General features: G+C 51.7%; 1 protein-coding gene across 5 annotated transcripts in view; it reads right to left on the reverse strand.

The window, feature by feature from the left end:
• The window catches only part of NISCH (nischarin), a 170,864-nt gene that overhangs the window by 82,278 nt on the left and 67,075 nt on the right, over positions 1–21,511 (reverse strand). For all 5 annotated transcript variants that reach the window (XM_075321742.1, XM_075321741.1, XM_075321743.1 and 2 more), the window contains exons 7-10: positions 19,032–19,127; positions 10,586–10,738; positions 10,422–10,490; positions 7,166–7,351 (exon numbers count right to left, since the gene is read on the reverse strand). In XM_075321742.1, coding sequence (XP_075177857.1) covers positions 7,166–7,351; positions 10,422–10,490; positions 10,586–10,738; positions 19,032–19,127 — 504 coding nt within the window. The remainder of the gene's footprint in view (positions 1–7,165; positions 7,352–10,421; positions 10,491–10,585; positions 10,739–19,031; positions 19,128–21,511) is intronic.

A 21,511-nucleotide genomic window follows, 5' to 3' on the forward strand; every position in this document is an offset into this window, starting at 1 on the left:
TATCCTCCACATGCTGTGGAAGATCTTGGCAGACGTCGGTTTTCTAGTCTGTCTCATGGTGGCAATGACGTCCTGAGATAATCCTGAAGACGCTAGGATTCAGGACTCAAAGGCCATACCGTCAGGTTCAGGGCCGTAGAATTCAGATGGAAAAAACGGCCCTTGGGACAGTAAGTCTGGCCGGGCTGGTAGTGCCCACGGTTGGCAGACCGTGAGATGCCACAGATCCGGGGACTACGACCTCCTCGGCCAGTCTGTGGCGATGAGGATGGCGCGGCGGCAAACGGACCTGATGTTGCGTAGCCCTCTGGGCAGCAGTGTCAGAGGGGGAAACACATAGGTAGCTGGAACTGCGACCAAACCTGAACTAAGGCGTCTGCCGCCAGAGCTCTTTGATCGTGATACCGCGCCATGAAAATCGGAACCTTGTTGTTGTGCCGAGACGCTATTAGGTCGACGTTCAGCATCCCCCAGCGTTGACAGATTTCCTGAAAACCGTCCGGGTGAAGATACCCTTCCCCTGCGTCCATACCCTGGCAACTGAGGAAGTCTGCTTCCCAGTTTTCTGCGCCCGGGATGTGAACTGCGGATATGGTGGATGCTCTGTCTTCCACCCCCATCAGACTCCGCCGGACTTCCTGGGAGGCTTGCCGACTGCGTGTTCCGCCTTGGTGGTAGATGTACGCCACCGCTGTGGAGTTGTCCGACTGAATTCGGATGTGTGTGCTTTCCAGCCACGGCTGGAAGGCTTGCAGGGCAAGATACACTGCCCAGATTTCCAGCACATTGATTTGAAGGATGGACTCCTCTGAAGAGAGTCCTTGACCGTCTGAGAAGGGGGACGTTCCTTCCAGGGACGTCGACTTCCCATCCCATTGGCAAAGAATGCCACATTGGAGTGGACGCAGATGAAACTGCGCGAAAGTGACTGCCTCTGCATGAGTCGTGTTAAGGGGTGTGACTGGCCGTGAAGGAGAGACTGCACCCCCGTCTGTAGTGAACGTGTCCAGCGGAAGCTTCACTATCGCTGAGGGAGCGTGACACTCCATGCCCAGATATGTCAGCGATTGGGTCGGTGTCAGATTTAACCTTGAGAAGTTGATGATCCACCCGAAACTCTGGAGAGTCTCCAGCGCTACGCTCAGGCTGTGTTGGCATGCCTCTTGAGAGGGTGCCTTGACCAGTCGACCGTCCAAGGAAGGATCACCGAGTGACCCTGAGAGTGCAGGACTGCTCCCACTGCTGCCCTGAACTTGGTGAAAACCCGTAGGGCTGTCGCCAGACCGAAGGGCAGGGTTACGAACTGAAGATGCTCGTCTTCAATAACGAAACGTAGCAAACGTTGGTGCTCTGGAGCAATCGGCACGTGGAGATAAGCATCCTGTGTCTATTGATGCTAGGAAATCTCCTTGAGACATTGAGGCAATGACGGAGCGGAGGGATGCCATCCGGAACCGCCTGGCCTTCACGTGCTTGTTGAGCAGTTTTAGGTCCCCCACAATCAGATTGGAGGAAAAACCGTGTCTTGTTCCTGAAGAGGAACAGGAATTACCACTCCTTCTGCCTGCAGAAGAGCATCGGCTCGGTGGGTAGGTGGGGAAGTTTTGAAGAATCGAGCCGGAGGCCGAGAACAGAACTCTATCCTGTACACGTGAGACACAATGTCTCTCACCCACCGGTCTGTGACCTGTGGCAGCTAAATGTCGCCAAGGCGAGAGAGTCTGCCACCAACCGCGGATGCGGAGAGAGAGAGCTTAAAGTCATGAGGAGACCGCCTTGGAAGCGGTTCCTCTGGCTGCCTTCCTTGGGCGTGATTGGGCCCGCCTGGAATCTGAGCCCCTCTGAGCCTTTTGAGCCCTTTTGGACTAGGACAATTTGGACCTGCCCGAGCCTGAGAAGGACCGAAACCTCGACTGTCTCTCTCGGACAGCATTAATAGGGTAAGTCGCAATGCAGACATTGCGAGGATAAGGACGCTACCTGCGGCACAGATGTACCTGTGCTCAAGACCAGCTGCGCAAGACCAGCTGACATAGCTTAGAGTGCCCATACGGCTGCGAATGCCGGAGCAACCGACACGCCGATAGCTTCATAGACAGATTTCAACCAGAGGTCCATCTGTCTGTCAATGGCATCTTTAAGTGAAGTCCCATCTCCACTGCAACTATGGATCTAGCCGCAAGCCTGGAGATTGGGGGATCCACCTTTGGACCCTGGGTCCAGCGCCTGACCACGTCAGGGGGAAAAAGGATAACATGTAGCCTTAATACATTTGGAGAAACGCTTATCTGGTAAGCGTGGTGATTCTGCACTGCTTCTCTGAAGTCAGCGTGGCCAGAAAAGTACTCAATGTACGCTTGAGATACTGAAATGGGATTTCTCCTGCTGGGAAGCTGACTCCTCCACTGAAGGAGCTGAGGGAGAGATATCCAACATGCCATTGCTGGACGCTATAAGATCAGTCACCATGGCGTCACCATCCGGTGTATCCGGATTGAGAGCGGTGTCAGGATCAAAGTCCTGATCAGCTACGTCTGCCTCATCATACAGAGAGTCCTCTGCTGTGACCCTGACTAGTGATGAGGCCGAGTGCCGCTCCCAGCGAGCTCGCTTAGGCTGTCTGGGACTGTCGTCCGTGTCAGAGCCTTCACCCTGGAATGCCTGGGACCCCCCCGGAGCACTGATTTTGTTCCAAATGAGGGTGGCCAGGGAGCAATGATCAAGATTGCCCATGGCCTGTCTGGACTGCAAGTCACTATCCCATGACAATCTATCAGCCGAAACTGCAACACCGTCCCTGTCCATGGACAGGGTTCACAGGTGGTTCCTTTGGCCACCTCTAGTAGAGACCCCGGCTGACCAAGTGCTACAGGGGAGCATTGCACACAACGGGGGTCAGTGGAACCTGCCGGTGGAACAGTATCACATGCAGTAAAAGCAGCATAGAAAGCCTGTGTTGCTTTTTTGCTGCTGTAGTCTAGCCATCTAGGAGTATATAGCCAAGAATAGCGACCGTACAGTGCAATGTATAGCATACAAGCATAAAGTACAAATGAGCACTTCAGCACATGCAATATGAGCAGCTTAGAAAGCCTGTGCCTTGGCACCCTTGCTTTTTTGCTGCTGTAGACTAGTCATCTAGGAGAATATCGCCAAGAATAGCGACCGTACAGTGCAATGTATAGCATACAAGCATAAGTACAAATGAACACTTCAGCACATGCAATACAAGCAGCCTAGAAAAACTGTGCCTTAGCACCTTTGCTTTTTTGCTGCTGTAGTCTAGCCATTCTAGGAGAATATAGCCAAGAATAGCGACCGTACAGTGCAATGTATAGCATACAAGCATAAGTACAAATGAACACTTCAGCACATGCAATACAAGCAGCATAGAAAACCTGTGCCTTAGCACCCTTGCTTTTTTGCTGCTGTTGTCTCGCCATCTAAGAGGGCATATAGCCAAAAATAGCGACCTACAGTGCAGTGTAAGCATAAAATACAAATGGACACAACGGTATTTAGTGGGGTCAGCACTTCAGGTGCTGCTTACCGCCCGCCTATAGGCGGGTGTGTTGTCGCCAGAGTCCTGTGACTGGCTGCCAGCTCGGACTGCAGGAATGGCTGCCGGCGTCCTTCTCCAGCTCGTGTGACGAGGGGCGGGCCGTGGGCGTGCCCCAGGCAAGAGCGGGAAACCGGCGTCCCACTGTGTCCAGTGAAGGGGGCTGGAGAATGCAGAGCAGACTCCAGCCCTCGGCGCTGACTATCTGTACAGCGTCCCGCCTCTCCCCTGACTGGCAGGGCTGGGGGCGGGAACGAAACGAAAACTAGGCCGCAAAGCCGGGGACTCGAGTAATAAGCGCGGCCGTCCTATGTGCACGGCCAGCGCGGAGTCCCCGGCGCACCACTAGTCCCAGCCGCGCCACAGTGTAAAAACACCTAGCAGCGGCCCGGCGTGGCAGTTCCCAATACATAAATTCACACAGCAAAGCTGCCGTGAATAATAGCACGAGCGCTCCGCGCTGTTGTCCCCGGCGCACTAGCACTCCCAGCAATGCTGGTGTGTGTGTGCGCGATGTGTACGGGGACACAGAGTACCTTAATGTAGCAGGGCCTGTCCCTGACGATACTCAGCTCCATATCCAGCAGGTTCTCTGGGTCTGTGGATGGAGCCCGGTCTCAGTGCCTGGAGACCTGTAAGATCCCACTTCACCCAGAGCCCTGAGGGGGGATGGGGAAGGAAAACAGCATGTGGGCTCCAGCCTCCGTACCCGCAATGGGTACCTCAACCTTAACAAACACCCGACAAAAGTGGGGTGAGAAGGGAGCATGCTGGGGGCCCCATATGGGCCCTCTTTTCTTCCAACCGACATAGTCAGCAGCTGCTGCTGACTAAAAACAGTGGAGCTATGCATGGATGTCTGACCTCCTTCGCACAAAGCAGAAAACTGGTGAGCCAGTGATCCCACTGGGGGTGTATAGCCAGAAGGGGAGGGGCCTTACACTTTTTAGTGTAATGCTTTGTGTGGCCTCCGGAGGCAGTACTATACACCCAATCGTCTGGGTCTCCCAATGGAGCGCCGAAGAAAACAACAATAGTAATAATAGAAAAAAATAACAATAATAGTAACAATAATAAAAATAATAATAATAATAATAATAATAATAATAATAAAAAAAAAAAAAAAAACACAACAACAAAAAAATGTTTCTGGCTTCCCTGTGAACAATAACTCCATAGGAGCCAACGTTCAAATACGGGCTTTCATTTAGTAAATTAGTGCTGATTGTAAGGATCACAATTTATCAGGCAAATAGGTACAGTATATTGTCACCCAGTGACTACCAGGGGTCCGCCAGGGACAATGGAAATCCCAATAAGCGCCGGGAACACAATACAATGGTGGATCCTGACTTTAGGGAGAGGGGAACAGGGTCACCTCCTAACGCTCAGCTTAGACTGATGTCTGGACTCCCTAGCGTCCCTATACGGGTCCTTCCCCTCGTTGCCCATCACATGCCTAGGCCCTTGCTGAGCTTAAACTCACCCTGGCTAGTGAGTTTCAGTGAGACACTAGTCTTGCCACTACAATAAGACAACACAAGGTAGGAAAGACACAACAAAGAGCACTCCAAGGTTTCTCCAGCAGGAGCTTCGCAGCTGTAACAGGAACAGCACCACCGCTCAGCATGGACAAGCTTCTTTAACAAAGATGGCAATAGGAATGAGCTTTAGCCGGCATAGGGAGGAGTGAAGAGCGGATATATATAGCAGAAGGGAGTGGCTGCAGCTGAGGTTACAACTACCTGTTAGATCACTGCAGGATAGAAGTGAACCTTTAACCCCTTCAGTGCCAGATGGAATTAAATAAGCTCCAACTTAGGGTAAATGGTGAGTGGGCAGTATAGCGGATCTACGGTCAACTATATACTGTGACCCTCTGATCTCAGAACGCCCCGAGATCACATGAGGCCGGGCCACATATCTGGTATTTGTAAGCATTAGAGTTTCTTAAAGAAGAGCTCCTGACAAAGCTTTTATTCCCTGAACCTTCCCAAAATGTGTGCTCTCTATGTGCATTAAAGGGAACCTGTCACCAGTTTTTTCAGAATTGAACCAAAAGTATCTCCTTCTGCAGCGTCATTCCTGGCTTGCGCAAGTGCACCCATGTTTCCTGATCTGCCCGCGATGGGGAAGAGCGAACTGTCGAAGCCGGGAATGACTCTGCACAGGTGCAAGATTTTGCAGAGCAACTTGGATGATGAGGGAGGCGTCACTCCCGTCAATCAGGAAAGGAGGATGGCGAACAAAAGCATAAAGAAAAACAGGAGCCAAGAAAAGGACGCCCATCCGACCCAAGAAAAGGACGCCCATCCGACCCAAGAAAAGGACGCCCATCCGACCCAAGAAAAGGACGCCCATCCGACCCAAGAAAAGGACGCCCATCCGACCCAAGAAAAGGACGCCCATCCGACCCAAGAAAAGGACGCCCATCCGACCCAAGAAAAGGACGCCCATCCGACCCAAGAAAAGGACGCCCATCCGACCCAAGAAAAGGACGCCCATCCGACCCAAGAAAAGGACGCCCATCCGACCAAGAAAAGGACGCCCATCCAACCCAAGAAAAGGACGCCCATCCGACCAAGAAAAGGACGCCCATCCAACCCAAGAAAAGGACGCCCATCCGACCAAGAAAAGGACGCCCATCCGACCAAGAAAAGGACGCCCATCCGACCAAGAAAAGGACGCCCATCCGACCAAGAAAAGGACGCCCATCCGACCAAGAAAAGGACGCCCATCCGACCAAGAAAAGGACGCCCATCCGACCAAGAAAAGGACGCCCATCCGACCAAGAAAAGGACGCCCATGCGACCAAGAAAAGGACGCCCATGCGACCAGGGGGAGTCTGGGAACAAGGTGCACCTTCATAGAATGCAGCCCTGGAGCTGCAGAAGGTGAGAATTTTGGGTCAATTCTGAAAAAAACTGGTGACAGGTGACAGTTCTAATAACCATAATAAGCTGCACATATCCCCTTTGTTACAATAAGTATGAAAAACTTTGCCGATCTACTATTTTTTTTATGTTACTGGCTTACAGTGCTTTGAAGAAGTTTTCACATCTCGTGATCTTTTCCACGTTACACCCACAAACTTAAATGTATGTACCAATACTAAGTGGAATGTATTTATGAAGTGTAAAGGAAAGAATACATGCTATTCTAAATTCTTTAAAAATATTAATCTGCATTTGTATTTAGCCCCCTGGAGTCAATACTTTGTACAGTAGGATCATATTTTGCTGCAAATACTGCTGCAAGTCTTTTGGGGAATGTCTCAACCAGGAATTCTGTTTTATGGGCTCGTGTGAATATATGGGGCGTCTAGCGTCATTATATAATAAGTTGAGACATTAGTTTGCACTTCGGTCACAATTATGCTATTGATATGAATTTGGACTGAAATTTAGCATTATTTTGGAGCAACTATATGGTGATCCTGAGGCTTGCACCAAATACATGGCTACCTGATTGTCACTGCTGATGCTTTACCTTTCTTCTATGTCATATCAATTTCCTGAATATAAAAAAGAAATGAAAAAAAAACAAAAAAAAAAAAACAAAAAAACAAGACATTGCTACAAAATGTATTTCAAAGTGTGTGAGTACCTGGGAGATTTTGTTGTTGCCAAGATCTAAATTAACAAGCGAATACAACTTGTTCAGCCCCCTGAGGCTCTCTAGAAGGTTTCCGGATAGATTGAGTGTTTTGATGTTGCCAATCTTGGAGTGAACGCCTTCCAGAACAGATAGCTTGTTATAAGAAAGATCCAAGTGAACCAGGTTGTACAAGTGCTGAATAAGGAGGGAAAAAAATATTTAGACAATTATTTATTGTGACGAAGGACCCTTATGTAATCTGCGTGTTAATGGCCAAGTCCCTTTAAATAAAAATACTACCCCCTATAAATAAGATATGGCATAACAAGCTGATTGCTGGAAGACTGACAACTAGGACCCTCAGATATCCAGAGATCAGACTAAGCCTCGCCCTGAATGCAGCAGAAGTGCACGGTGCTTGTCAGTCCTATAGACAATGAATGTAGCAGATATGCACAGTGCTTGACAGTCTCATAGACAATGAATGGAGTGGAGATGCACTCTGCTTGACAATCCTGTAGACAATGAATTGAGCAAAGGTGCACTGTGCTTGACAGTCCCATAGACAATGATCTAGTGGAGGTGCACTATGCTTGACTGTCTCATAGGCAATGAATGGAGCGGAGGTACAGGATGCTTGACAGTCCCCTAGACAATGAATGTCGCCGAGGTGCACTGTGCTTGACAGTCCCATAGACAATGAATGGAGAGGAAGTGCACTGTGACTGACAGTCCCATGGACAATGAACGGAGTGGAGGTGCACTGTGCTTGACAGTCCCATACACAATAAATGTAGCGTAGGTGCACTGTGCTTGACAGTCTCATAGACAATGAATGGAATAAAGGTTGACTGTGCTTGGCAGTTCCATAGACATGACTTACAGCAAAGAAGGGCTGCAGTTGTACATCGCCCAGGCCAAAAACTAGTACTCTAGCAGGATGCAGCTAAGCCCCCCATTAGGTGGAGGCATCACAGGTGCAGGAGGAGCAAATCACACACACACCTCCATGGAATGGAGGAGGCGATTGCTGGATGATAAAACTGCACACTGATGGCTTGCATAGAGCGCTGTTCACACCTGCAGATGCACAGTCACAAGCCCGCAGCCTATTAGGTGACGCCCAATACTATTAGATCAGGTGGGCTGCCAAGCCATACTCAACCTGTGCACCATACAGGGACAGGAACTCTAATATGCAAGGCCTAACAGAAAGGGGCCTGGCTGCATCCTGTGCAAAAAATATGAGCTTTTAGTTGGTATTATGGCCAGAATACGGAAGCCTACAACCCTCGTCACGGGAACGAAAGTTGACTGTGCTTGACAGTCCTGTAGACAATGAATGGAGTGGAGCTGCACTGTGCTTGACAGTCCTATAGACAATGAATGTTGCGCAGGTGCACTGTGCTTGACAGTCATAGAGAATGAATGGAACAAAGGTGGACTGTCCCATGGACAATGAATGGAGCGGAGGTGCTTTTATGCTTGACAGTCCCATAGACAATGAATGTCGTGGAGGTGCACTGTGACCGACAGTCCCATGGACAATGAATGTCGCGGAGGTGCACTGTGATTGACAGTCCCATAGAGACTGAATGTTATGGAGGTGCACGGTGCTTGACAGTCCCTTACACAATAAATGGAGCGGAGGTGCACTTTGCTTAACAGTCCCACAGACAATGAATGTAGCGCAGATGCACTGTGCTTGACAGTCTTATAGACAATGAATGGAATGAAGGTTGACTGTGCTTGGCAGTCCCATAGACATTACTTAAAGCAAAGAAGGGCATCAGTTGTACATCGCCCAGGCCAAAAACTAGTACTCTAGCTAAACCCCCACTAAGTAGAGGCATTACAGGTGCAGAAGGAGCAAATCACACAAACTTCCAAAAAATGGAGGGGGGCGATTGCTGGATGATAAAACTGCACACTGATGGCTTGCATAGAGCGCTGTTCACACCTGCAGATGCACAGTCACAAACCCGCGGTCTATTAGGTGACGCCCATACTATTAGATCAGGTGGGCTGCCAAGCCGTACTCCATCTGTGCACCATACAGGGACAGGAACTCTAATATGCAGGGCCTAACAGAAAGGGGCCTGGCTGTATCCTGTACAAAAAAATATTAGGTTTTAGTTGGTATTATGGCCAGAATACGGAAGCCTACAACCCTCGTCACGGGAACGAAGGTTGACTGTGTTTGGCAGTCCCATAGACAATGAATGGAGCGGAGCTGCATTGTGCTTGACAGTCCTGTAGACATTGAATGGAATGGAGGTGGACTGTGATTGACAGTCCTGTAGATAATGAATGGAATGGAGGTGGACTGTGATTGACAGTCCTGTAGATAATGAATGGAATGGAGGTGGACTGTGATTGACAGTCCTGTAGACAATGAATGGAATGGAGGTGGACTGTGATTGGCAGTCCTGTAGATAATGAATGGAACGGAGGTGGACTGTGATTGACAGTCCTGTAGATAATGAATGGAATGGAGGTGGACTGTGATTGACAGTAATGTAGACACTGAATGGAATGGAGGTGGACTGTGATTGACAGTCCTGTAGACAATGAATGGAATGAAAGTGGACTGTGATTGACAGTCCTGTAGACAATGAGTGGAATGGAGGTGGACTGTGAGTGACAGTCCCATAGACAATGAATGTTGTGAAGGTGCACTGTGCTTGACAGTCCCATACACAATAAATGAAGCAAAGGTACACTTTGCTTAAGTGTCCCAAAGACCATGAATGTTGTGCAGGTGCATTGTCCTTGACAGTCTCCTAGACAATGAGTGGAACAAACGTGCACTGTGCTTGACAGTCCCATGGACAATGATTGGAACGCAGGCTGAGGTTGTGGATCAGGAACCTCTGCTCCATTTAGGATGTGGTGTAAAACCCCATTTTCTGAGTTCTAAAGCCCCGATCTCTGATTTGTGGGAGGTTCCAGCAGTCAGTCCTCCTGCAATCAGCATTATTAACCCCTTTGTATAAACAAACATAATAAGGTCTGTAAGAGCTGTGTCTGCTGCACATATGGTGGGCGTTAGCTGTGGTATACAGCCTGCACCCACTTGTAATTGCAGCAATGGAACTTGGTACATTATAGGACACATTTAATAAAGACATTAAAAAAATAAAATTTATCCTGAAAAGTATAGGAGCAGCACGCCAATGGGATTTGGAGGCACAGATTTTTCATTTTGCCCAGGCCGTTGAGGGTTGATTGAAGGTCTGCTGGACATGTGCATATATCCCCTTACCTGGAGATTCTCTATTGAGCAGATGTAGTTATGACTCAAAGCCAGAAATTCCACTTGTGGGGTCAGCTTCTGCAAAGACAGGGAATCGTTAAATCCGTATAATAAATATAAATGTATCGAAATATAGATATTTAAAAGCTCACTGCACATCTGGGGACACGCACCACGGAATCATCTATAGACGCAATCTGATTGTGGCTCATATCCACCGTTGTCAGGGCACTCCACTTAGGAACCACAGCGGTGATGGGACAATCTGGAGACGAGCCTTCTGCCTCCCAGTTATCAAACTCAAGAGCTTCTGGCACCAAGATGTCCTGAAAAAGCCAAAGACTGTGCGGATTAGATACCATAAATACACTGTACATTTACAGGTCTCTCTCATATAAAGTGTATTTCATAATGCAAATTACTGTTTTTCAAAATATGGAGAGGGAGCGAGAGGGGCGGAGAGGGAGGGAGCGAGAGGGGCGGAGAGGGAGGGAGCGAGAGGGGCGGAGAGGGAGGGAGCGAGAGGGGCGGAGAGGGAGGGAGCGAGAGGGGCGGAGAGGGAGGGAGCGAGAGGGGCGGAGAGGGAGGGAGCGAGAGGGGCGGAGAGGGAGGGAGCGAGAGGGGCGGAGAGGGAGGGAGCGAGAGGGGCGGAGAGGGAGGGAGCGAGAGGGGCGGAGAGGGAGGGAGCAAGAGGGGCGGAGAGGGAGGGAGGGGCGGAGAGGGAGGGAGGGAGGGGCGGAGAGGGAGGGAGGGGCGGAGAGGGAGGGAGGGGCGGAGAGGGAGGGAGGGGCGGAGAGGGAGGGAGGGGCGGAGAGGGAGAGAGGGGCGGAGAGGGAGAGAGGGGCGGAGAGGGAGAGAGGGGCGGAGAGGGAGAGAGGGGCGGAGAGGGAGAGAGGGGCGGAGAGGGAGAGAGGGGCGGAGAGGGCGAGAGGGGCGGAGAGAGGGAGCGGAGAGAGAGCAAGCGAGCGGGGGCGGAGAGAGAGAGGCAGCGAGATGGGCAGAGAGAGCGAGAGGGGCAGAGAGCGAGAGCGGGGCAGAGAGAGGAGCAGAGAGAGAGAGAGAGGAGCAGAGAGAGAGGGAGCGAGAGGAGCGGAGAGAGGAGGGAGGAGAGAAAGGGGGGAGGAGAGAAAGGGGGGAGGAGAGAAAGGGGGGAGGAGAGAAAGGGGGGAGGAGAGAAAGGGGGGAGGAGAGAAAGGGGGGAGGAGAGAAAGGGGGGAGGAGAGAAAGGGGGGAGGAGAGAAAGGGGGAGGAGAGAAAGGGGGGAGGAGAGAAAGGGGGGAGGAGAGAAAGGGGGGAGGAGAGAAAGGGGGGAGGAGAGAAAGGGGGGAGGAGAGAAAGGGGGGAGGAGAGAAAGGGGGGAGGAGAGAAAGGGGGGAGGAGAGAAAGGGGGGAGGGGAGGAGAGCGGAGGAGAGCGGGGGGAGGGGAGGAGAGCGGGGGGAGGGGAGGAGAGCGGGGGGAGGGGAGGAGAGCGGGGGGAGGGGAGGAGAGCGGGGGGAGGGGAGGAGAGCGGGGGGAGGGGAGGAGAGCGGGGGGAGGGGAGGAGAGCGGGGGGAGGGGAGGAGAGCGGGGGGAGGGGAGGAGAGCGGGGGGAGGGGAGGAGAGCGGGGGGAGGGGAGGAGAGCCGGGGGAGGGGAGGAGAGCCGGGGGGAGGGGAGGAGAGCGGGGGGAGGGGAGGAGAGCGGGGGGATGGGAGGAGAGCGGGGGGAGGGGAGGAGAGCGGGGGGAGGGGAGGAGAGCGGGGGAGGGGAGGAGAGCGGGGGAGGGGAGGAGAGCGGGGGGAGGGGAGGAGAGCGGGGGGAGGGGAGGAGAGCGAGGGGGGAGGAGAGCGAGGGGGGAGTAGAGCGAGGGGGGAGGCGAACGAGGGGGGAGGCGAGCGAGGGGGGAGGCGAGCGAGGGGGGAGGCGAGCGAGGGGGAGAGACAGGGAAAGAGAGGGAGAGAGAAAAAAGCAAATACAAGGGCTATGTACAAGTATTAAAAGGATTTTTCCCATCTCCAGGATCCTAACCCAATATGTAATAGATGTAATAATATTAATATTAGCAAATACCTCCAATTATAGGTCTCCTGATTAGCTGTCTCTTACCTCATGTACAGGGCATTGCAACTTAGGTATCCATGGTTACGTCCACTCATATAGTGACAGTCAGTTAGTTGCTTGCGGTCGTAACCATGGATAACTAAGCTGCAATGCTCTGCACATGAGGTAAGAGACATGGCTAACTATATCAGGAGAACTATACTACATATATAATTGGAGATATTTGGTGATATTATTATCATTATACCTACTATATATTGGGATAGGATCTTGGAGATGGGAATACCCCTTTAAGTGGCTGTCAGGGCATGCTTAGCATTGTGGTTTAGAAACAGACGGCGCACCGCAGATTGCTGACCCCTCTTTATCCATTGCTGTTTTCCTGTTTAAGTGCAGGGGTTCTCACTCCTTATGTTATGAGCACTGAAATCCTTAAACTCTCTATAAAGGTCCACCATAGTTCTAGGCTGAGCCACTGTTTAGCGGTTGTCCATGTCCCCCATAGAGAGAAGTGGTCAGCCTGGTGGAGCGCTCCTATGTTCAGAGCCGCTGCTAGACTCATCTGGCTGCAGCTTTCTCCATACTAGGCGCGGGCGGCCTAAAATGCAGGCGCGGGCAGCCTAAAAAAACAGGCGCGGGCGGCCTAAAAAAAAACAGGCGCGGGCGGCCTAAAAAAAAAACAGGAGCGGGCGGCCTAAAAAAAACAGGCGCGGGCGGCCTAAAAAAAACAGGCGCGGGCGGCCTAAAAAAAACAGGCGCGGGCGGCCTAAAAAAAACAGGCGCGGGCGGCCTAAAAAAAACAGACGCGGGCGGCCTAAAAAAAACAGGCGCGGGCGGCCTAAAAAAAACAGGCGCGGGCGGCCTAAAAAAAAACAGGCGCGGGCGGCCTAAAAATCAGGTGCGGGCGGCCTAAAAATTAGAAGCAAAGAAAAGGAAAACCTGTACAACGGCAAGTCATGAAAATATATATAAGTTTATTACATTAATCAATTAAGACAAACATGCATAAAAAGATTAAAAGAGAGGATTTAGGGGAGAGGACCAGCAGGTGGCGCACTCACTCCACAGCTCAGTAGTCAATAATACAAAGGTATTAAAAAGAGGTAGCTGCACAAAAACACCACACGTGAGTGTCCCAACGGATACCACACAAACAATCTATATATATAATTGCCTTATTCTGTCTGTCTGTCTGTCTGTCATGCTCCAATCCAAAATTGTGTCCTTACGGTGACACAAAGCTGATTGGCCGCTGGGCTCGCCATGGCGCCGCCCCCCCCCACGGATTGGCCTCTCGCCCCGGCTCTCTGCAGGCCCCGCCCCCCTCACGCAATGCACGCTCGCTCTGGCCCAACTGACACGGAGCTCCGACTCCCAGGTGAGTACACACACACACATCAGATCACACTCACTCTCACACACACCTCACACATCACATCCACACACTCACAACATCCTGGGATATCGCTTGTTTCTACACCGGCTCCGTCACGATCCCAGCAGCGCCAGACATAACCTTGCGATGCTGGGATCTTGACGGAGGCCGTGAACGCTGGTAACCATTATACACATCGGGTAACTAAGGTCCCTTGGTTACCCGATGTGTATCATAGTTACCAGTGTACACCGGCTCCGTCACGATCCCAGCAGCGCCAGACATAACCTTGCGATGCTGGGATCTTGACGGAGGCCGTGAACGCTGGTAACCATTATACACATCGGGTAACTAAGGTCCCTTGGTTACCCGATGTGTATCATAGTTACCAGTGTACACCGGCTCCGTCACGATCCCAGCAGCGCGGATCTTGACAGAGGCCGTGAACGCTGGTAACCATTATACACATCGGGTAACTAAGGTCCCTTAGTTACCCGATGTGTATCATAGTTACCAGTGTACACCGGCTCCCGGTACACATGTGCAGGGAGCCGGCATTATACTTCTCTCCCCCCAGGACTACTCCTCCTATTACAGTCCTCCTATTATACTCCTCTCTGAGTATAATAGGAGAACTATTATAGCATGGGGGATGTAGCACGATGGGGGGTGCGCAGCATGGGGGATGGAGCACGATGGGGAGTGCGCAGCATGGGGGATGTAGCACGATGGGGAGTGCGCAGCATGGGGGATGTAGCACGATGGGGAGTGCGCAGCATGGGGGATGTAGCACGATGGGGAGTGCGCAGCATGGGGGATGGAGCACGATGGGGGGTGCGCAGCATGGGGGATGGAGCACGATGGGGAATGCGCAGCATAGGGGATGGGGCATGATGGGGGGTGTGCAGCATGGGGGATGGAGCACGATGGGAGGTGCACACCTCCCCCCAACACACACACACACACACACACACACACAGGGAACCACAAACACCGCCATACACAGACACCCACACACACAGACAACGCTGCACACACACAACACCCAACACACAAACACCGCGGCATACATAAATATACGCACATACCGCACAACACACACATTGCACAAAACATACCTCCCCCCAAAACACACCACACCCACACAAACCGCGCAACACACACAGACACAATGCGACAGACACACAGCCACAATGCGACAGACACACAGCGCTCCACAAACAACGCAACACACATACAACACCGCTCTCACCCCCCGCCACACCCAGACAACACCCAGAACATGTACAGCCCCTACACAAACACTTGGTAACTACACACAACAATATCTATATAATTATATATATATATATATATATATATATATATATATATATATATCTATAACAAAAATCATACATGAACTACACAATACGTAAATTCTAGAATACCCGATGCGTAGAATCGGGCCACCTTCTAGTTAGGTATAAATGGCTGCCATAATGCATGCCCCAAGGACCAAGTGTCCGAGATCAGAAAGATATATGTGGTACCCAAGGAAAAAGAAGTGGGCGCAATTGAGTCAGGAAACCTGAGTCGTGGCGTGAGGATCCAGGAAACCCCGACCTATAGGTTTCGATCTAATGCCTTCTTCCGGGGGTGGCCTCATATGCAAAGGGAGTGCCCTTTTATGAGTGCACCAATGAAAGAGCAAGAGAAAACACCAAAGTAACCCAGTATGTCAGATTTAAAGCGTGTCTTCCCATTGTTGTTTAAAGGGGTGTGTAGAGTCAGTAACATATTACATTCTCATCTATATATATAATTGCCTTATTCTGTCTGTCTGTCTGTCTTGCTCCAAAATTATGTCGTTACAGTGACAACCGTCGCATTGGCCGCTCGCCTCGCCTCCGCCCCCCCCGCACGGATTGGCCGCTCGGCAAGGCTCCACCATCGCACGGATAGGCCGCTCGCCCCGGCCCCCTGCAAGCATTGGCAGCTCGGCCAGGCCCCGCCCCCTCACGTATTGGACGCTCGCCCTGGCCCTGCCCCCCGCACGCATTCCCCGAACCCACACAAAGCCCCGACTCTCAGGTGACTGCTGCACCCCCGGAAGCCCACACCGGCAAGACAAAGTGGAGAAAAGCCCGATGTGTGAAACCACTAGCTTACCCCGGCTCCCGGCACACGTGTGCCGGAGCCGGCGTAGACTGGTAACCATGGTAAACATTGGGTAACTATAGAAACCACTTTCCTTAGTTACCCAATGTATAACATGGTTACTAGCTTACCCCGGCTCCCGGCAGACGTCAGCACTGTCGATCTGAATAGTTACTTACCTTTTCTCCACTTTGTCGGATCCGGCGCGCTCCCGTGCACTGTGTACACTACAGTGGCCGCGCGACAAGCTCCGAACACGTGTTGTCATGTGACCGGAGCATGTGAACAGGAGGTGGCGGCGCGGCCACTGTACTGTACACAGTGTATGGCTGCTTTCAGACGTCCATGTTTAATCAGGTACCAGTCACACGCATGGTTATGGTCATACATGTGACATCCGTGTTTGCATGCGTGTGACAGGTACCGGAGAAAACACGTCTGTGAAATAAAAATACTCTTCATATTTACCTGCTTTCTCCGGCTCTGCTGCCTCCCGCTCCTGACCGCATAACACACACACACACACACACACACGGATACACCGAGCGTATACACACATAGCGCACATGCATGTACACACACACTGAGCACACACACACACTGAGCGCACACACACACACACACACACACACACACACACACACACACACATACATAGCAGACACACGGATACACCGAGCGCATACACACAGCGCAAATGCATGTACACACACACACTGAGCACACACACACGACAGACACACACACACATGGATACACCGGGCACATACACACAAAGCGCACATGCTTGTACACACACACAGAGCACACACACACTGAGCACACACATAGCAGACACATGGATACACCGTGCGCATACACACATAGCGCACATGCATGTACACACACACACACACACACACACACATACTCTGCTGTACACTCACCCAGCGATGCGGTCCCCGGCACTGAAGTCCCCAGAGCTGTTCCCGCTTCCGGCTCCTCCGGGCACTGAATATTCAGTGAGTATAATGAGCGGCGATAAAGAGCGGGAGGCAGCAGAGCCGGAGAGATGTAAATATAGAAAATCTTTTTATTAAAAAGTACGTTTTACACTGATGTCACACGGATCACAACAGTGTGCGATCCGTGTGACATCCGTGCTGCCGGAGATGCCTGTGTGTGTGCGTGCGGGGTCATGAAAAGTCACACGGTCCGTGTGCAAACATGGACGTGTGAGGCACATCATAGAATAACATGGGTACGTGTGACATCCGTGTTAAAAACGGATGTCACACGTACCTAAAATACGGACGTCTGAAACCAGCCTACGGCAGCGCGCCGGATCCGACAAAGTGGAGAAAAGCCGGATGTGTGAAACCACTAGCTTACCCCGGCTCCCGGCACACGTGTGCCGGAGCCGGCGTAGCCTGGTAACCATGGTACACATCGGGTAACTATAGAAACCGCTTTGCATAGTTACCCGATGTGTACCATGGTTACTAGCTTACCCCGGCTCCCTGCCCATTCAGATCCTTGGTCTCCAACTGTCAAACACGCCGGTGCGTGCTGCACAGCAGGAGACCAACGAGCAAAAATTGAACCATCATTATTCAAGACTTACTGATTATATTATTATTCAATCTGCTAACTTACATACACATTCTAGACTAATCGATACGTTAGAATCTGGCCACCTTCTAGTGGTAACATAAGGACACAAAACCACAACGCTCATACTCCACCCTAGCTGCAAATGTCATAAGCAGAGGGGCAATGGTCACATATGGAAGCCAATCGGGATTCCAGTTAGAATCAGGGTATTGTGATCGGCTTTAAAACCTCTCAGCATTGGTGCAGTCATATAGGTGTGTTTAATATGATGACATCACTGAAGGGGTGTTGTCAGAAAACTAGCGTCAACATCCCATGTCAGAACAAACCCGAAGCAGGGAAATGATATGGCAGTACATTAAGTCACCTAACGGAGTCCCATGGCCAAAACGGTGCATGACCGGATGTCCCGGGACCCAGCAATCACTGCGGGCGTGTCTGGCCGCCGCCATGGAGACAGCCACTCCCACAAGGAGAGTGGGCGTCACAGAGGCGGTAGCACAAATGGCGCGCCCAGGGAGAAGCCGAACCACCCGGACAAACGCGCAGGCAGGCAGGAGACTGTTGGGGGAATCACCAACAAAACACGGTGTTTATACAGAAGCCTAGATGTCAGGTGAACCGTACAATGCCAAAATACATAGGAAAGCTGCTGGGTACGTTATAAAAGGATGACACTGTGGCTCTATCCATGTACATAGTATGGCACGGTTCAAAATTCCGTGTATGTTGGTTGTTCTAACCTCTAGCCTAAAAACTAGGCGCGGGCGGGCTTAAAACTAGGCGCGGGCGGCCTAAAAACTAGGCGCGGGCGGCCTAAAAACTAGGCGCGGGCGGCCTAAAAACTAGGCGCGGGCGGCCTAAAAACTAGGCGCGGGCGGCCTAAAAACTAGGCGCGGGCGGCCTAAAAACTAGGCGCGGGCGGCCTAAAAACTAGGCGCGGGCGGCCTAAAAACTAGGCGCGGGCGGCCTAAAAACTAGGCGCGGGCGGCCTAAAAACTAGACGCGGGCGGCCTAAAAACTAGGCGCGGGCGGCCTAAAAACTAGGCGCGGGCGGCCTAAAAACTAGGCGCGGGCGGCCTAAAAACTAGGCGCGGGCGGCCTAAAAACTAGGCGCGGGCGGCCTAAAAACTAGGCGCGGGCGGCTTAAAGACTAGGCGCGGGCGGCTTAAAAACTAGGTGCGGGTGGCCTAAAAACTAGGCGCGGGCCACCTAGTGGATTTGGAGCATTTGATTCCACTGGGCATTTGATCTGGATTCGCAGTTTCCTCCTTTTTCCTCTTACCCTTTCTGCACAAGGCCTTTCAGTGCTGGAGAAATCTGCTGAATGGGAAATACTTTGAAGCTTATTATCGGACTCTGTAGAACTTGTGCTCCACAATATATGACTGGAGCAACCTTGAACCATGTAACAGATAAAGCAATAAAATCTAAATATTCTGATGAAAATCGTCATGTACTGAAATTCGCACCTTTAATGAGGATGTTGAAAACTGAACCGTCATGGTTGCCAATGTCTTCTTGCAAGAGGTGAATCCCTGGATAAGTTTGGCATCAGAATGGCAGATCTGAAAAAACAAAAAATCGGAGTGATAAGTGAGCGCTGTGTTTACTGGGAAGAACAGCCGGGGGCGAGGCCCTTCCTGAAGTGGGCTCTTCATTATCTCTGCTGACTACATAAAACAGATCGCAGCCTCAGGGAAGTCTGGTGACCGTCAGCTGCTTCACGTGATAGACTGGAACGTTATCAGCATTCACCACCGTCTGAAGAAAGGGAAAAACAATATCTGACCATTTCTAAGAAAAAGAGAATTTTGTTTACTTACCGTAAATTCTTTTTCTTATAGTTCCGACATGGGAGACCCAGACCATGGGTGTATAGCTACTGCCTCCGGAGGACACACAAAGTACTACACTCAAAACGTGTAGCTCCTCCCTCCGGGCTATATACACCCCCTGGATGACAATCTAACCAGTTCAGTGCAAAAGCTGAAGGAGGACATCCACCCATAAGTAGAGATAGAGTAAAACTCGGAAAACCCGGAACCTCTGTCTACAACAACAGCCGGTGAAACACACGGAACAAGAACTGCCAACAGGCAACAGGGAGGGTGCTGGGTCTCCCATGTCGGAACTATAAGAAAAAGAATTTACGGTAAGTAAACAAAATTCTCTTTTTCTTCATCGTTCCTTATGGGAGACCCAGACCATGGGACGTCTCAAAGCAGTCCATGGGTGGGAAATAAACAAAACTGAGAAGTAGGCAAAACCTAACTTCACAAATGGGCGACAGCCGCCTGAAGGATGCGTCTGCCCAAGCTCGCATCTGCCGAAGCATGAGCATGCACTTGGTAGTGCTTCGAAAAGGTGTGCAGACTAGACCAAGTGGCAGCCTGACAAACCTGCTGAGCCGTAGCCTGGTGCCTGAAAGCCCAGGAGGCACCGACAGCTCTGGTCGAGTGCGCCTTAATCCCCGGCGGTGGAGGCACCTGAGAACACTGGTAGGCATCAGAGATGGCTGACCTAATCGAACGAGCTAGGGTCGGTTTAGAAGCCAAGAGACCCTTGCGCTGACCCGTGGTTAGCACAAAAAGTGAGGTGCACCGCCTAAAAGCGGCGGTGCGTGACACATAGATTCGGAGCGCCCGCACCAAATCCAAGGTATGCAACGCCTTCTCAAAGCGATGCACAGGAGCCGGACAAAGGGAAGGCAATGAAATGTCCTGGTTAAGGTGGAAAGAAGACACCACCTTAGGGAGAAAATCCGGAGTCGGACGGAGAACCACCTTGTCTTGGTGAAACACCAAGAAAGGTGACTCCGAAGAGAGCGCAGCCAAATCAGAGACTTTCCGGAGAGAAGTTATGGCTACTAGAAAAACCACTTTCTGTGAAAGTCTAAACAAGGGAACCTCCCTAAGAGGCTCAAAGGGGGGTTTCTGTAAGGCCGTGAGGACCAGATTAAGATCCCAGGGATCCAAAGGCCGCCGGTAAGGAGGAATGATGTGAGATGCGCCCTGCATGAAGGTGCGCACCTGAGCCAGTCGGGCGATACGCCGCTGGAATAATACCGACAGAGCCGACACCTGTCCCTTGAGGGAATTGAGGGACAGTCCTAGCTGCAGACCGGACTGTAAAAAAGACAGGATGGTCGGCAAAGAGAACGGCCAAGGAGCATGGCCGGAAGAGCGGCACCAGGACAGGAAAATCTTCCAAGTCATGTGGTAAATCTTGGCCGAGGAAGACTTCCGAGCCTGAGTCATAGTGGAGATGACCTCAGAGGGAATGCCTGAAGCCGTCAGGATCCAGGACTCAAGAGCCACGCCGTCAATTTGAGAGCCGCAGAATTCTGGCGGAAAAACGGACCTTGAGAGAGAAGGTCTGGGCGGTCCGGGAGATGCCACGGCATTTCTACGGACAGACGGAGCAGATCTGGGTACCAAGCTCGCCTGGGCCAGTCCGGAGCAATGAGTATGACCCGACGGCCCTCCATTCTGATCTTGCGCAGAACCCTGGGCAAGAGAGCTAGAGGGGGAAACACATAGGCCAGACGGAACTGAGACCAATCTTGAACCAGCGCGTCCGCTGCGAAGGCCTGAGGATCGTGGGAGCGAGCCACGTAAACCGGAACCTTGTTGTTGTGCCGGGATGCCATTAGATCCACTTCCGGAGTGCCCCACTTGCGGCAGATTGACCTGAACACTGCCGGATGCAGGGCCCACTCGCCGCTGTCCACGGTTTGACGGCTGAGATAATCGGCCTCCCAGTTTTCTACGCCTGGGCTGTGGACTGCGGATATGGTGGACTTGGAGTCCTCCGTCCATTGAAGGATTCGCTGAACCTCCAACATCGCCAGGCGGCTGCGAGCCCCGCCCTGGTGATTGATGTAGGCAACCGCTGTCGCGTTGTCCGATTGGACTCGAATGTGCTTGCCCGCCAACAGGTGGTGAAAGGC

This window comes from Anomaloglossus baeobatrachus, chromosome 8 (genome assembly GCF_048569485.1).
Source record: "Anomaloglossus baeobatrachus isolate aAnoBae1 chromosome 8, aAnoBae1.hap1, whole genome shotgun sequence".
Lineage (NCBI taxonomy): Eukaryota > Metazoa > Chordata > Amphibia > Anura > Aromobatidae > Anomaloglossus > Anomaloglossus baeobatrachus.